The sequence below is a fragment of the Oncorhynchus gorbuscha genome, linkage group LG15 (assembly GCF_021184085.1).
Source record: "Oncorhynchus gorbuscha isolate QuinsamMale2020 ecotype Even-year linkage group LG15, OgorEven_v1.0, whole genome shotgun sequence".
Classification (NCBI taxonomy): Eukaryota; Metazoa; Chordata; class Actinopteri; order Salmoniformes; family Salmonidae; genus Oncorhynchus; species Oncorhynchus gorbuscha.
Genome location: NC_060187.1, coordinates 52,193,429 through 52,212,077, shown reverse-complemented (window position 1 = coordinate 52,212,077; position 18,649 = coordinate 52,193,429). Strand labels below are relative to the sequence as shown.

At 40.6% G+C, this 18,649-nt stretch overlaps 1 protein-coding gene across 3 annotated transcripts in view; it reads right to left on the bottom strand.

Moving 5' to 3' along the window:
• The window catches only part of LOC123997477 (receptor-type tyrosine-protein phosphatase U-like), a 313,670-nt gene that overhangs the window by 181,020 nt on the left and 114,001 nt on the right, over positions 1 to 18,649 (bottom strand). For all 3 annotated transcript variants that reach the window (XM_046301752.1, XM_046301754.1, XM_046301753.1), the window contains exon 3: positions 2,121 to 2,392. In XM_046301752.1, coding sequence (XP_046157708.1) covers positions 2,121 to 2,392 — 272 coding nt within the window. The remainder of the gene's footprint in view (positions 1 to 2,120; positions 2,393 to 18,649) is intronic.

Sequence of the window (18,649 nt, the reverse complement as noted above, 5' to 3'; positions counted from 1 at the left end):
CAGTGGCTGCCAGTAAATTTGCTTCCGAGTGAATAATAACTTGCCACTGAGGGAGTGAAGTTGTCCTGTGTATTCCAACTGCTGATGTACAGTTAGCAGAGACAGTCTCAGTAGGTTACACTGTAACAAGCCTAGCCTACATTTACCAAGGGAGCAATGACAATTAAACTGAGCTTGCTTTGCATGTGATTAACACCAAGGTCTACCCGTGCCGTACAATATCTCACCGTTGGAGACCAGTAAAGTTATCACACACAGTCCTGGATGATCAGGCTCAGCTTTTGGCTGGTTACCCTTATGCTGTATACAGTCCCTTGCGAAAGTATTCGGCCCCCTTGAACGTTGCGACCTTTTGCCACATTTAAGGCTTCAAACATAAAGATATAAAACTATTTTTTGTGAAGAATCAACAACAAGTGGGACACAATCATGAAGTGGAACGACATTTATTGGATATTTCAAACCTTTTTAACAAAAAAAAACTGAAAAATTGGGCGTGCAAAATTATTCAGCCACCTTAAGTTAATACTTTGTAGCGCCACCTTTTGCTGCGATTACAGCTGTAAGTCGCTTGGGGTATGTCTCTCTCAGTTTTGCACATCGAGAAACTGACATTTTTTCCCATTCCTCCTTGTAAAACAGCTCGAGCTCAGTGAGGTTGGATGGAGAGCATTTGTGAACAGCAGTTTTCAGTTCATTCCACAGATTCTCGATTGGATTCAGGTCTGGACTTTGACTTGGCCATTCTAACACCTGGATATGTTTATTTTTAACCATTCCATTGTAGATTTTGCTTTATGTTTTGGATCATTGTCTTGTTGGAAGACAAATCTCTGTCCCAGTCTCAGGTCTTTTGCAGACTCCATCAGGTTTTCTTCCAGAATGGTCCTGTATTTGGCTCCATCCATCTTCCATCTTCAATTTTAACCATCTTCCCTGTCCCTGCTGAAGAAAAGCAGGCCCAAACCATGATGCTGCCACCACCATGTTTGACAGTGGGGATGGGGCGTTCAGGGTGATGAGCTGTGTTGCTTTTACGCCAAACACAACGTTTTGCATTGTTGCCAAAAAGTTCAATTTTGGTTTCATCTGACCAGAGCACCTTCTTCCACATGTTTGGTGTGTCTCCCAGGTGGCTTGTGGCAAATTTTAAACGACACTTTTTATGGATATCTTTAAGAAATGGCTTTCCTCTTGCCACTCTTCCATAAAGGACAGATTTGTGCAATATACGACAGATTGTTGTCCTATTGACAGAGTCCACCACCTCAGCTGTAGATCTCTGCAGTTCATACAGAGTGATCATGAGCCTCTTGGCTGCATCTCTGATCATTCTTCTCCTTGAATGAGCTGAAAGTTTAGAGGGACAGCCAGGTCTTGGTAGATTTGCAGTGGTCTGATACTCCTTCCATTTAAATATTATCGCTTGCACAGTGCTCCTTGGGATGTTTAAAGCTTGGGAAATCTTTTTGTATCCAAATCCGCCTTTAAACTTCTTCACAACAGTATCTCGGACCTGCCTGGTGTGTTCCTTGTTCTTCATGATGCTCTGCGCTTTTAACGGACCTCTGAGACTATCACAGTGCAGGTGCATTTATACGGAGACTTGATTACACACAGGTGGATTGTATTTATCATCATTAGTCATTTAGGTCAACATTGGATCTTTCAGAGATCCTCACTTAACTTCTGGAGAGAGTTTGCTGCACTGAAAGTAAAGGGGCTGAATAATTTTGCGCGCCCAATTTTTCCGTTTTTGATTTGTTAAAAAAGTTTGAAATATCCAATAAATGTCGTTCCACTTGATGATTGTGTCCCACTTGTTGTAGATTCTTCACAAAAAAATACAGTTTTATATCTTTAAGTTTGAAGCCTGAAATGTGGCAAAAGGTCAAAGTTCAAGGGGGCCGAATACTTTCGCAAGGCACTGTATTTGTCTTAATATCTAACACCTTCGCTAGGCCTTATACGGACTACATTAACATCATACATGAAGGAAATGGGATCAGAATGAGCCTGTTAGATTCTAGCCACTATTATGCGTAGCTGACGCAGTGGGAGAATTGAAGCATGCTGTGTAACGACTGAAAGTAGCAGTGAAGTGATGCCACTGGATTTACCTGGTACTCATTGGGCCAGAAGGTGCTGACAGCCAGCTCCACTTGGTGCCACTGTGGTCCTTGGGACCCTGACGTGTTCCATACTGGGCTACCCAGCGGGCCGCCGTTGACCCGAACGTACGCTCGCAGTGCCCCTGGACTGTGGCCATCGCGGCTGTACAGGAAGTAGCTGAACTGGACGCAGTGTGTGTCGTTTTCACTCAGCGTCTGCAGCAGGAGCTGGGCGCGATGCCCTGCAGCATGCTGGGAAGAGTTCACCAGCATATAGGAACCTGAAGGGAGGAGAGAGAAATAAGGGTAATGTCACACGAGGGTCAGAGATAATGCATACTGTAATGCCATGACCCCAAACTCAGCGATGAGCAAAATGTCTGTTTTTGCATTTGTGTTTCGCCATTGGGGGGTGCATGAACTGATTAACCTGACTCATCCTTCAGGTTCCCTTTGGGTTATGATACAGTGTTCTGAATTGTAATCGTAAGTAAGTTATTCTGAATGTGTTTACAAGTACTGAATCATTCATTTTGGCCAAAAAAAATTAACTAGAGTAGAAGTGCATTTTTCAACCGATTTTAGAAAGGAATCATTCAAATTTCTGCAGATGATAGAATAGAAGCACTAAAGATCTAAATGACATATCCCTCCTAAGAGAGTAACCTCTCTTCAGATGCTAGCCTCACTGACAACGTTTACATGCCCACCAATATCCCATTATTATTCGGGATAGTCAAAATGTTTGTTTTTGAGTTGACACATATAAACCTCATATCCCGTTTGCAATAAACTGAAAAACTTGTATCACGGTTATGGGAAACCTGAATAAGATTCCAGACATATGCTGATCTTAGAAAGGATACAGTGGCCTGTAAACATCTTATCCAATTTATTGTTGTTGTTTTGCAGGCTACGTTTCGCATATAATGGGTGTTGTGTCATCATGTTTTCATCCGATTGTCAAACAAATCACTTTTAAAAAAGTAGTCTAACTGCACAGTTCGATCCACCATAATTAAATATTAACTTATTTTGCTGATCCGGACCGTGTAGCCTACTGGCTACTTTCACCCGTAATTTAGAAAACTTTCTGCTTAGCATTTCTGACATTTGGTAAGCCAAATTATAACTGATGACATTTGGTAAACCATATGATAATTTCCGACATTTGGTAGGCCATTTGGTTGTCAACTATAGTTAGATACTAGCAGCTTCTCTTCTGTTATAACTTGTTGCCCCAGAATTCTAAGTGAAGTGGATCTATGCATAGTCACTTTTTTTACCTTTATTTAACCAGGCAAGTCAGTTAAGAACAAATTCTTATTTTCAATGACAGCCTAGGAACAGTGGGTTAACTCAGGGGCAGAAGGACAGATTTGTACCTTGTCAGCTCCGGTTACTAGTCCAACGCTCTAACCACTAGGCTACCCTGCCGCTCCACTTTAATGACTCTACCTACATGTACATATTACCTCAACTAACCAGTGCCCCCACACATTGAGTCTGTACCCCCCTGTATATAGTCTTGCTCTTGGAGAAAAAGCAAAAACTTCCACAGCGGAAAGGGGTCCGGTGCAAAATGTCCAAATTTCACCAATTTGACCCGTTTTAAGAAAACGAAAAGCTGAAAAAAATATGAAACAGGAATATGATGGGTGCATATTTTATGTGGTTGCAATACTGTCTGCTTGCATAACAGTGTCAATGATAAGGCACACACAAATTCACATTTTCTCAAGAGATGCTGAAAGAAATAAATCATATTTCTGTTCCCAAGACAAATTTAAATTTTTGTATCATTTTACTGCAAGAAATGCATAATTCTGCAGGAGTTAATATAATATTACGCTAAATGTGAGAGGATATAGGCCGACAGTCATTGTCCATATTTCTGTTACTATTTCATTTGATGTATTTATTTTTATATTACCTTTAAGGCAAGTCCGATAAGAACAAATTCTTATTTTCAATAACGGCCTAGGAACAGTGGGTTAACTGCCTTTGTCACGCCCTGACCGGAGAACTCTTTGTTTTCTTTATATATTTTGGTTAGGTCAGGGTGTGACAAGGGTGGTATGTGTGTTTTTGTCTCACCTAGGGGTTTTGTACTGTCTAGGGGTTTTGTAGGTTTTGGGGGTTGTTTACCATCTAGGTGTTTATATAGGTCTATGGTTGCCTAGATTGGTTCTCAATTAGAGGCAGGTGTTTATCCTTGTCTCTGATTGGGAACCATATTTAGGCAGCCATCTGCTTTGGGTATTTGGTGGGTTATTGTCTATGTCTAGTTGCCTGTGTCTGCACTGTTGATATATAGCATCTCGTTTGTTGTTTTGTAAGTTTGTTTTAGTGGCCTTTCTTCATTAAATATAGAACATGTATTCATATCACGCTGCGCCGTGGTCTCCTCAATACGACGATCGTGACAGCCTTGTTCAGGGGCATGCACGACTGTGTGGCAGGCATTTAATCAGCTTGCTATGGCTATTTGAAACAAAGGGAAAAGTACTCTAGTAGGCTAGATATTTACAGCAACAAGGTGAGGCTGAGGTTGGTGAGGGTAATCACTGATGAAACATGAGTCCACTAAGACCCAGAACTCAAACCCCAAAACCCCTTGTAATTAGGACAACACAACCTCCTCCACAATCGCCTAGCATCTGTCCTCCATCAAGTCTGTGCCCACAAACGTGACTAAAACAACAATGCCAGGAGATCCTGTGTACCAACATAATCAAGGTTGTGGTCTTTGCACTCCAAGGTCTCTGTTTTTCCATTAAGAAATGTACAGTTGAAAAATTCCTGACATTTAATCCTACTAAGAATGACCTGTTTTAGTACAGTTAGGATCACCACCTCATTTTAAGAATGTGAAATGTCAAAATAATAGTACAGAGCATGATTTATTTCAGCTTTTATTTATTTCATCACATTCCCAATGGATCAGAAGTTTACATGCACTCAATTAGTAATTGGTAGCATTGCCTTTGAATTGTTTAACTTGGGTCAAACATTTCGGGTAGACTTCCACAAGCTTCCCACAATAAGTTGAGTGAATTTTGGCCCATTCCTCCTGACAGAGATGGTGTAACTGAGTCAGGTTTGTAGGCCTCCTTGCTCGCACACACTTTTTCAGTTCTGCCAACAAATGTTCTATAGGATTGAGGTCAGGGCTTTGTGATGGCCACTCCAATAGATTGACTTTCTTGTCCTTAAGACATTATGACAACTTTGAAAGTATGCTTTGGGTCATTGTCCATTTAGAAGACCTATTTGTGACCAAGCTTTAATTTGGCTGATGTGTTGAGGTGTTACTTCAATATATCCAAATATTATTTGTGCCTCATGATGCCATCTATTTTGTGAAGTGCACCAGTCCCTCCTGCAGCAAAACACCCCCACAACATGATGCTGCCACCACCGTGCTTCACGGTTTTCTATGGTGTTCTTTGGCTTGCAAGCACCCCCCTTTTTCCAAACATAACCATGGTCATTATGGCCAAAAAGTTCGGTTTTGGAGCAGTGGCTTCTTCCTTGCTGAGTGGCCTTTCAGGTTATGTCGATATAGGACTATTTTTACTGTAGATATAGACACTTCTGTACCGGTTTCCTCCAGCATCTTCACAAGGTCCTTTGCTGTTGTTCTGGGATTGATTTGCGGTTCTCGCACCAAAGTAGGTTCATCTCTAGGAGACAGAATGCGTCTCCTTCCTGAGTGTTATGACAGCTACGTGGTCCCATGGTCTATATACTTGCGTACTATTGTTTGTACAGATAAATGTGGTACCTTCAGGCATTTGGAAATTGCTCCCAAGGATGAACCAGACTTGTGGAGGTCAACAATCTTTCTTGGCTGATTTCTTTTGATTTTCCCATGATGTCAAGCAAAGAGGCACTTATATTGAATATAGGCCTGGAAATACATCCACAGGTACACCTCAAATTGACTGAAATTATGTCAATTAGCCTATCAGAAGCTTCTAAAGCCATGACATCATTTTATGGAATTTTCCAAGCTGTTAAAAGGCATAGTCAATTTAGTGTATGTAAACTTCTAACCCACTGGAATTGTGATACAGTGAGTTATAAGTGAGATAAACTGTATATAAACAATTGTTGGAAAAGGTACTTGTGTCACGCACAAGGTAGATGTCCTAACCAACAAGAAATGTGTGGGGTAGTTGAAAAACAAGTTTTAATTACTACAACCTAAGTGTATGTAAACTTCCGACTTCGACTGTATGTACCCCCTCAGCATTTCCTATCTACCCTCCCCTCAAGTCTACGTTCCATGTCATAATTGTGAGAACTCTAATGCAATGATCGAGGGTAATTTATCCCCCCCCCCTCATACGGGGAGAAAATGTATATCAGGGGTAACATTTTCTGGTCTATTTAGTGAAATGCCCATGTGGCTATTATTATGTTGGAAAGTCTAAGAGAGAATTCCAAGACCGTATTACAGAACACAAGAGCAACTTCCGAACTGGTGACAAGAAGTCTGCTGTAGTCAGACACTTTAAACTGGTGTGCTTTTCTTTTATTTTGAAGATCTTCTGGAAAACAGTAGAAATAGTATGTAAATTATGATTGTGAAAAATTAAGAAGCAGTACTACAACCATCTATAAATATGGGTGGATGTCTGTTGAATGCTGCTAAAGAGAAAGACATTCAAATGTAAAGAACATTACAGTGAGTGCAGGCTTTTCCTTTCTTCCAGTATTTGTATTTGTATTTATATGTATTAAGGATCCCCAAGGCAGTACCTACTCTTCCTGGGGTCCAGAAACATTAAGGCAGTTATATACAATTTTACATGACACTACAGTGCCTTGCAAAAGTATTCACTCCCGTGGCGTTTTACTCCTATTTTGTTGCATTACAACCTGTAATTTAAATATATTTTTATTTGGATTTCATGTAATGGACATAGACAAAATAGTCCAAATTGGTGAAGTGGTACACACATATGTGTGTATCTTTGCTATGATGCCCCTAAATAAGATCCGGTGCAACCAATTACATTTAGAAGTCATATAATTAGTTATATAAAGTCCACGTGTGCAATCTAAGTGTTACATGATCTGTCACATGATCTCAGTATATATACACCCAGAGTCTGCAACTCCACTCCAGCAAGGTGCACCACCAAGCAAGCGGCACCATGAAGACCAAGAAGCTCTCCAAACAGGTCAGGGACAAAGTTGTGGAGAAGTACAGATCAGGGTTAGGTTATAAAAAAAATCCAAAACTTTGAACTTTGAACATCCCACGGAGCACCATGAAATCCATTATTTAAAAAATGGACGGAATATGGCACCACAACAAACCTACAAAGAGAGGGAAGCCCACCTAAACTCACAGACCAGGCAAGGAGAGCATTAATCAGAGAGGCAACAAAGAGACCAAAGATAACCCTGAAGGAGCTGCGAAGCTCCACAGCGGAGATGTATCTGTCCATAGGACCACTTTAAGCCGTGCACTCTACAGAACTGGGCTTTACGGAAGTGGCCAGAAAAAAAAGTGAATTTGCAAATAAATTCATTAAAAATCCTACAATGTGATTTTCTGGATTTTTTTTTCCGATTTTGTCTGTCATAGTTGAAGTGTACCTATGACCTATGAAATTACAGGCCTCTCATCTTTTTAAGTGGGAGAACTTTCACAATTGGTGGCTGACTAAATACTTTTTTGCCCCACTGTAGATGGGAGAAACTTCCCTTGGTTTAGGTTCCACAAATGATCTATTATAAGAAGTGACAGATCTGGATGCCCCTTGGCCCCCTATGTTAAAGGGGTAGAGAGGGGTTGTGTGGCCACATATCTAAAGGCCCGAGAGGGTCTAGTACAACCAAAATCTCCCCCTCTCCAGCCTGACGTCCCCTGATTTGTGTCTGTGCTCCTGGGGTTGAAATCTCCGCACTCTCAAGGCGCTTTGCTTAATTAGATCTTTCAGAGTCATTCCCAGTTTCTGCACCCAGAGGTACTCGTAAAAGTAAGAGCGAATGAGCAGGCAATGTTCTCCTCACAGACTCTGTGAAGGGAAATTGTGTTTGCTCTTAGTTTTATACACATGCTTTTAACATGTTTCTGTTGTCTCTGCAAGTTCATGTTATGTTATGTATTGTTCTCCATTTTATATGGATGCCTTTGACCCTCCCTTGACAATGGGGAGGTGTTGAATATGCAACGAGAGAGTTGGAGGTATCAAATATGCAAAGAAAAATGTATCCGATACAACAAATTTTATTCAGCAAAAAAAAAAAAAAATCACCTTTTGACACCACTATAACTGGCTCACTCAATCAAACTCTCAACAAACCTACAAACACTCAAACAGTTAACTACTGGCACTATTGTCCCGGATGCTGTCAACTTTATTAAATCCTCCTCAAAGGAGTCTCGAAACATATGAGTTGGAAGATGCAAGGTGCACCTTTGGCCAATCTGTTGCTGTATCATCTCTCACTGTGGTGAGATATTTTTGGAGGTGGGTTGCAAGTCCAACTCTCAGCCATAGCGCTTTGCCTGACACTCTCCACCGTGCCCTTCTGTTTCAGGGGGGACATGAAAGTGAATGCACAGCTTGGCGGTAGGACTACAAGGACAAGAAAGAAAGAATGGAGAAGTGATGATGAAGGGAGGAATGTGCAGTCCACTATCTCAACTGATGCACAATGTTCCTTGACTCTCATTGAGTTAAAGCCCTGAAAACATGTGCAGCATGTGTTGCTCGTTCAGAAAGGTTGATAGAGACGGACATACAACAAGTACTGATCTCGCTTCAAGATGTTGGAAAGGTCTAAGGATTGACCCTGGTGGACTGTTATATATGACAACTTTAGATAACTTGAATGCTGCAGTGATGGACATGCTGTTCAACTTTAACCTTGAGAGCCATCCATTTACTTTGAAATCCTAGCACACGGTGTGAAGAACCTCTTTAGCAGCAGCACGTTAGTTGTAACTCTTGTTATCTTCCACCATCTCATTATTCCAGCAAAGAGCTGGGGTCAACACAACCTCAACTGGCTCTCCTTTAAACACAGCACATGATGATTATGGTGAAACCTCCGCCTCCGTGAAACCTCCGCCAGTCATCTGACTTTTCTGAAAAGCCGAACCTGTCAACCCTTACCATTATCAACTCTATGATTATACACTTTCTCAGTCACCTTTAATATGAGCTTGACTTCTGATACTAGCCTATTTATTAATTCACAAGAGAGGACTATAGGTTTTTAGGTTTCTGTAATAGCTTGCCTGGTTTAATGCTTGACTTCATATTTTTGTTGCCAACTTGGAGCCTCAAGATGGAAACTTAAAAGGATGAAGGACTTGACATTCTGCATGTCAACAGCAGTGCCATAGCAACATTTCGTTAGTTCATAACTGGACTATACAGTATGTGCGACAGGTATTACGCTGCTATTATGACAGGTGAGTTATACATGTCATGTGGAATATTACTTAGTGACATTATGTATTGCCATATTGTGTAAATTGCTGTGGCAGTACAAAATCATTTGAGCTAACCAACCAACGCTAGTATTTACATTCATTAACATTCATGCTGAGAGTCATTTTCTCCTTGTAAAATAATATGTAAATATTTACTCGCTAGACATACACATTGACTAACAAACACTTCTTAGATTTGATGTTAGCTTCAACAAAGTTTCAAATCAAATGTATTTATAAAGCCCTTCTTATATCAGCTGATATCTCAAAGTGCTGTACAGAAACCCAGCCTGAAACCCCAAACAGCAAGCAATGCAGGTGTAGAAGTTTGCTCCTGTTTGCAGGTGATGAAGTTTACTCCCGTTTGTCTCTATGCCAAATTAACAACATAAGTTTCAAGTAAACAGAAGGGAACACTTTGGCATTCACTGATTTTGAATGTCATTCTCTATATTCTTTAGATAGGCATTAGAGACTTACAGAAATCCTCAAATAAAGAGTTGGCACCGGTTCAATCCATCTCCATGACAATCTCGTTGATAAATATGGACTTGAAAGCATGGGATAGACGATGCGTATTCTGTCTATTACAGGTTATACATATTCAACAGCACCCAGAATAATAACCCAAAGTTCCATTCAACATAATTCCAAGATATTACTTTGATGTTAGAAAAGCTGCAATTGTGAGAAAAAGTGCCTTGTCCTACCTTTATTTAAGCAATGGACTGTTGACCTATAATGTACTTTAAAACAATCTTCACTGAATAACATTAACAGCGATGAGTTCCATCAAAAAGAGAAAAATAAAATAGAGAGAATGGTAAGTGGTTAAAAATATATATATATTTACTGCTTGAATAACTAGACAGGTTACAAGGCAACAAGGCTTTGTTCCTCCACACCTGGCAATATCTTACAAAAAACACTCCCATCCCCCCAAAACATAATGTCTCATCAACTGACGGAAGAAATATGCGTACTGGACCAACAAGCAAAATCTGAAAGCATGCTTGTTTATGTGTATGTATGATCTTCGCCAGGAGTAAATGAGTGTTTGCTATCATGTTGTCCTTGTTGAAGAAAGACTGTTCATGCATTATTTTATAATCTTCATGTGACTCACAGCCACACCCAGGCATATACAAAAATCCTCCACCGCCTGAATATACAGTGCACACACACACACACACACACACACACACACACACACACACACACACACACACACACACACACACACACACACACACACACACACACACACACACACACACACACACACACACACACACACACTCAGACACAGAGATATATAATGCATTAGGACCTTTTATGATTATGATTCAAAAGCCTTTGAAATCTGATAAAATCACATTCATCCCCTGTTGATCCTCCCAAGGGCGTAGGAACATGCATAACAAGATTAGGACTGATCCAGCACATCATAACTCATATGGAGCACTGCAGGACCCAGACCCTGGTCACAGGCTGTACTGGGGGATGCTAGGCATGCCACAATGGCAAGGAGGGAGGGAGATCCCTGGTGGGTAGGAGTAGGAGATAATACCACACTAAGATAAAGAGAAGTATGAGAAACTATGAATATAGCAAATGAGAGAGGTTAAGAGGGGAAAAAAACGACAGTGGATTGATGTAAAAGCAGAGAGATGCTCCCATTGAAAAAATATATATAAATACAGGGGCTATCTCAGAGCAAGGGAAACAGAAGGGCAAAGACACTTCTCCTTTTCATTTCTCCTCCCATTTGAATTCTCTGAAGCCTCTCTCTATTTGATCCCAACAACAAGGCTTTATTCCTCTCCGACATCAAGGGTGGAAGAGAGGCACTTGTAAACATATCAAGAAATGGGAGCAATAGAGAGTTCTGAAAACATTTGGATCAATAGATGCTTTTGCCGCAGACTCATAACAACCTTTTACTGCAGTAGGCTAAATCAGACTCAACCAGAGTGACTCTTGGCAGTCTTAAACAAATCTACATTGAAACAAAAGTATACACATCACACATTGCTATGCACACCTGTACCATGTTAGATATAGAGGTGACATTTATTCAATTTTGAGTTTGCATCGCAATATTACACTTCATATACAGTTGAAGTCAGAAGTTTAGGTACACGTTAGCCAAATACATTTAAACTCAGTTTTTCAACATTCCTGAGAATTGGTACTAGTAAGAACATTCCTGTCTTAAGTCAGTCACTACTTTATTTTAAGAATGTGAAATGTCAGAATAATAGTAGAGAGAATTATTTATTTCAGCTTTTATTTTAGCTTTTATTTAGGCTTGCCATATCAAATAATTTCAGAAACGTCCACAGTTACACTGAAACCAATGTAATAGTCCGAAAAGTGCAAAATCAACTCTTAGAGGACTAGGTTGTGGCTAATCATCAAGTATGCCCGTATGCTAAATGAGTCAGGAAAATATTATTACCAGATAAATATATTAATCTATTATTATGTTAACTATTATTAATGTTTCTTGGCCTTACTTATTGCCTTAGATACATAATAACATAGTCTGAATATACTTTCTATACACACGCGGGAAACACTAACAACCATTATCCAATAAAATCCTTCATGATTTCAAATGACTTACAGTATTCACAATTTCAACATTACAAGGATTAGCACACACTTTCTCCCTCCTTTCAAATATGTTCTCTCCTCCCTTAGTGAACATTCCACAACATAGATTAATGCTACAGTAGCTCTCTGTAAGAAAACGTGGTCGTAGTCTGAAAGAAAGGCTTATAAGTCCGTCTCATTACAAAACCACTTCCAAAGCAAAAACATCATTTCAGAAGTTGAGCAAAAGGCAAAAGTACTAAAGAGATGAATTATGTGATTTCTCTAACCTTCATCTTCAACAAATAATCAGGAAGACAATTGATGTGCCAGATGAGAGTGAAACAGAGAGATGAATAGATCTAGTCAGTGCTATCATCAATATTTGTGAATATACAGTAGGTCTCACAAAGCAAAGCTTCGTCCATTACTCCCCCCCCCCCTGTTCCAAGCATAACCAAATAGTATGGTAGCTAATTAAGTCTTCATGCTAGCCCAACAGGAATCGTATTTATGATATTTTTGTGGAAATCTCAGGTAAAATATATATTTTACTACAGTACCACACTTACTGTTCAAGTCTTAAATGTAGTCATAAAGCAAACACATCCAAAACACAGGCACAGAAACAAACACACACACACACACACACAGGCACACACATACATGCAGACACAAGCATTGAAATGGCCGAGATGAGATTAGAGGTGAAAAACATCTCTGCTGGGTGTATGGGAGCCTTCTCCATTTTTTTTTTGGAGCAGCATCAGGTCATGGGGGGACTGACAGGCTTTCCGTTACAGAGCCTGACCTGCGGAGTGTGACCCAATCTCATTCGCACTCCTTCGCTCTGTCAATCTCACCCATTGCTTTTCTCTACAGCTAAACCTTCACCCATCAAGCATATCTCCCTCCTAGCCTCTCTACTATTAGAAATACACAACTCAGTAAAGGTATTTACATTTTATTTTCTCTAAAAAAATGTTCCCCTCATAGCCGTGATATTTCCCAATGACGAGAGGTTTCTAGTCTGACAGAAACACACAACTCAGTAAAGGCTTTCACATTTTCTGTTCTTTAAAACAATTTTGCCCTCATAGCCATGATATTTCCCAATGACAAAAGGTTTTTAGTCTGACAATCCTTCTCCCTGCTGGGTGTTTTCATTATTGTTTTATATAAATATATATTTTTTAGGGAAGTCATATTGAGACTGAAGTCTATTTTACAAATGAGCCCTGCAAATTACAAAAACAAGCATAAATATAGGCAAGCACAGACAAACAAATATACATTACACACAAAAAAGACACATTAATATACAAAACACAGTCGACTAAAAACTCTTCTCTCACTGTCTATTTCTATAATCCCACACTGTATTCTGTTATATACCATGCTCACCTACCTCTCTCCTCCCTCTCTCTCTGTCTTTCCCCCCACAGGGACCCTTCTTCTCCAGAGGGGTCAGACTGGCAGAGCATATGGCCTCTGAGCAGCACAGAGACTTCAGAAGTGGGAGAACAGTGTCACAATGTGGACTATTATTATTATTATTATTATTATTATTATTATTGTGTCTTATTACTTTTCTATTAGGTCTCTATTTTCTTTCTCTCTGCATTGTTAGGAAGTAAGCATTTTCACCTGTAGTTTCCAAAGCATGTGACAAATTAAATGTGATTTGATTCATGTAGGCTGCACAGAACATACCCTTACAAAAATGAATTTGTTGCTGCAAACTTCCCACAAGTTTGTGGCAAATTTGCTGCAAACTAAATTATGTACCACAACATGTTGCCAGAAGTTTGCAAACATTTGCCACCGTTGGTGAATCTGCAGCACACCTTTGGTAACAATAATATTTATTGCCACTAGTGACAAACAGGTCACCAGAGGTTTTTTTCTGGCAGACAATTCTCTCAAGATTTGATTTGAATATGTGGCAAACCTGTGGCAGCAAGTGGCAAACAGTTTACCAGAAGCCATTTCTGGTGAACACATGACTTTCAAGACCAGAAACTAAACTAATTTGCGTGTGAAAATACGAGATTGCTGCAAATTTGCGTCACAAATAAAATATTTTTTTTTGGGTTGCATACATATTTTTGCAGATGTTATGCGGGTGTGGTGAAATGCTTGTGTTCCTAGCGTCAACAGAGCAGTAACAATTCACACATTAAAAGCACACAAATGGAAGTAAGACATCTATAAATATTAGGACGAGCAATGTCAGAATCCGGAGTATATTTATATATATATACACAGCATATATATATATATACACAGCATATATATATATATATATATATATATGAAGTCGTAAGTTTACATACACCTTAAAAAAAGCACATTTAAACTCAGTTTTTCACAATTCCTGACATTTAATAATTGGTTATGGTTGAAAACTTCTAATGACTCCAACCTAATTGTACGTAAACATCCGACTTCAACTGTTAGTAAACTATAGTTTTGGCAAGTTGGTTAGGACATCTACTTTGTGCATGACACAAGTCATTTTTCCAACAATTGTTTACAGACAGAATATTTCACTTATAATTCACTGTATCACAAGTATCAAAAATGTACATACACTACTGTTCCTTTTAAACAGATTGGATGAAGGATGTCATGGCTTTAGAAGCTTCTAGGCCTACCTTCAAACTCAGTGACTCATTGCGTGACATCATGGGAAAATCAAAAGAAATCAACCAAGACCTCAGAAACAAAACTGTAGACCTCTACAAGTCTGGTTCATCCTTTGGAGCAATTTCCAAACGCCTGAGGGTACCACACTCATCTGTACAAACAATAGTACACAAGCATAAATGCCATGGGACCACACAGCGATCATAATGCTCAGGAAGGAGACGCATTCTGTCTCCTGGAGATCAACTTACTTTGGTGCGAAAAGTGCAAATCAATCCCAGAACAACAGCAAAGGACCATACTAATAATATGCATATATTAGCATCTGGGACAGTGTAGCAGGCAGTTTACTCTGGGCACCTTATTCATCCAAGCTACTCAATACTGCCCCCCTGTCACCAAGAAGTTAAATGTATTTGGCAAAGGTGTATGTAAACTTCCGACTTCAACTGTAGGGCAACAGCCTCTAAGGTGCAGGTTTGAGTAACCGGGTGGTAGCCGGCTAGTGACAGTTACTAAGGTCAGGGCAGTGTACTGCGTGGCTATTTAACAGTCTGATGGCCTTAAGATAAAAACTGTTTTTCAGTCTCTCGGTCCCAGCTTTGATGCACCTTTACTGACAAACTAGAGGCCACTAAGTACCCTGGTTTAAATTAAGATATGAATTTCTCACCCTTCCTGTTCTCCCCCCCCCTTCCCACTCCTTGAAAGCGGCAGCTCTAGTCTTAAACTCAGTGCGAATGCTGACTGTAATCTATGGATTCTGGTTGGGGTATGAACATACGGTCACTGTGGGGGCGACATCATTGATGCACTTATTGATGAAGCCAATGGCAGATGTGGTGTACTCCTCAATGCCATTGAAGGAATCCCGGAACATATTCCAGTCTGTGGAGCAAAACAGTCCTGTAGCGTAGCATCTGCTTCATCTGACCACTTTTTATTGATCTAGTCACTGGCGCTTCCCGCTTTCATTTTTGCTTGTAAGCAGGAATCAGGAGGATAGAATTATGGTCAGATTTGCCAAATGGAGGGCAAGGGAGAGCTTTGTATGCTCTATCCTGCCGGTACATCGTATAACCAGCCAGCTGTATGTTGATATTGTCATCGTTCAGCCACGACTCCATGAAGCAAAAGATGTTACAGTTTTTAATGTCCCGTTGGTAGTTTAATCTTCCCAATAACTTGTCCATTTTATTGTCCAAAAGTTGCATGTTTGCTAGCAGAATTGAGGGGAGTGGGGGTTTATTCGATAGACTCCGACTCCTCAGAAGGCAGCACGCCCTCCGGCCTCTCTTTCTTCGCCTCCTCTTCACGCAGATCACTGGGGTCGTGACCTGTTCCCGAGGGAGCCGTATATCCTCTGCCTCGGGCTCATCAGAGTCGTGAAAGAAGAAAAAGGATTCTGCTAGTCCGTGGTGAGTAAATATCTCTGCATATTTGGCAGTTATCATCAGTGCAGTCCTGTTATAGGACCAGAAAGGCTGTAGTCTTCTGGTAGAGAGTTAGTTAGTAATTTATCTCAAGACAGACTACTACTCTTTTACACTTTGCAATGTAAAGTCATCATAAAGTCATCATAAAGCAATAGCAAAATCATCATCACCCAAAGCAAAGTACACTACACATGGAATTGCAGCTGAGCAGCCTCAGCCCCACTAGACTGGTGCATAGTTACTACAGTATATTGGGTATCTACGCACACTCTATGTCCCAGGAGTGTTAGTGCAGTGGCCAGGCCTGAGGACTGCAGGACCCCAGATATCTGTTCTCTCATGCCATAGCACTTGGTTTGGATCTGGCCTGGGCTGCTTTGTATCTGCCACTCTGTGCCACTGCCATCACTAACAAACCTAACAAACACTCCAACACCCTCGGGGACTCATTGAGGAGTGCATTTTGTGTTGATTTAGAAGTCTCCTTTCCTATCCATCTGCTGTTTAAGTGCCGAAAATTAACAACATTCTCAAAAAGTAGGAGACACAGTCACAGACAATACACTGTTATTGCACCGGCAGTTGATGTATTGCGAAAGGGGTGCTGTGCTATCCATCTCACCCACAAGTAACGACAACAAGCACAGCAGTGTCATGTTGTGAAATGCAAAGCAGGGGAGAGAGACGCCACCACCGTGCCGTGATTAGCTTTTCAATAGTTTCTTGTTATCAATGGCCGATCCCATTCAAATGTCAGCCTCCCGATATGTTAAATTGGTAAACAGAGAAGGTATCATGGGAGAAGTTCCTGCCCGGCGGAATGGAACACTGATTGGTCATTTTTCACAACCAGGCAGCCAATGAGGTGGCCGATCGAGAAGATAAATGGGAATTGGAATGAACTGACATCCATTGCCAGTGCATTTGCTATCCTGAGCACACACGAAGAGTTATTTAATTTAAAAAAACATAATTGTCATACTGCCTATGCTTTAAATATATTTTTAGTCTCTAGGGGTCCATTCAAAATCAGTGTTGCAGTGATTTAATTGCGTGGCATTAAGCAAATATCCTTGGATATTAAAATCAATAGTGAGAAATCAGCATATAAGCTATTCAACCGGGAACAACCTTAAACGCAAGCTGCCTCCCTCTCCTCTCGCTCTTTTTTTCTCTCTCACAGGCCTGAAAAATGTCTGTCATTGAGGTGTGTAGGCAATTATAATAGCTCTTAAACTTCTATCGCACTTTAAGAAAAATTTAACACATTCTTTAGTAATCAAAAATTTAGGTTGCCACACAAGCATCGACATTGTCAATCCACACGCTCAATCCCTGCATTCCCATCTCCGTCAATGAATCACCAGCCATTTATAAAAGGAAGTATTCACTCTCTTAACTTGACAATAATGATGACTAAATCTAACTATGGTTATAGGTTCCGTGCTGTCTGAGTACTGCCTGAGCTCTCCCATTCTCCATCTCTCAAGTACTGCAGGCTGCTGTCCACCCCATCACAGGAGGGTTGGATGGACAAGTGCCAAGCCAGGCCTGAGACGAGGCGTCTGCCTGTGTGACAAATCTCAGGCGGACACTGATAGGCTCCAGAACTGCGTGACTAATAGGAGGAGGCTGAGCTGTTTCCCCAGCTCAGTGGTGTAATGTGTCTATGATTAACTGTCAATCTAGTGAGTGGTGCTCTGTCTCTATTAGGCTCACTCATCACTGTGACAGGTACTATACTGTACCCCTCAAATATTAAGGAAGTCTCAAGGTTTTGCTCACCCTGATAGGCTGTAGACCACTCTATTTACCAAGAGAGTTTTCATCTATATTTTTCGTAGCTGTATATTTGCCACCACAAACTGATGCTGGCACTAAGACCGCACTCAACGTGCTATATAAAGCCATAAGCAAACAAGAAAATGCTCATCCAGAGGCGGTGCTCCTAGTAGCTGGGGACTTTAATGCAGGAAAACTTAAATCAGTTTTACCTCATTTCTACCAGCATGTTACATATGCAACCAGAGAAAAAAACAACTCTAGACCACCTTTACTCCCCACACAGAGACGCGTACAAAGCTCTCTCACACACTCCATTTGGCAAATCTGACCATAATTATATCCTCCTGATTCCTGCAAACAAACAAAAACTAAAGCAGGAACTACCCATGACTCGCTCAATACGGAAGTGGTCAGATGACATAAATGCTAAGCTACAGGACTGTTTTGCTAGCACATACTGGAATATGTTTCCCGGAACTCATCAGATGGCAGTGAGGAGTATAACACATCAGTCATCCACAGTGACATACCCCAACCAGAAGCCATGGATTAGAAGCTACATCCACACTGAGCTAAAGAGTAGAGCTGCCACTTTCAAGGAGTGGGAT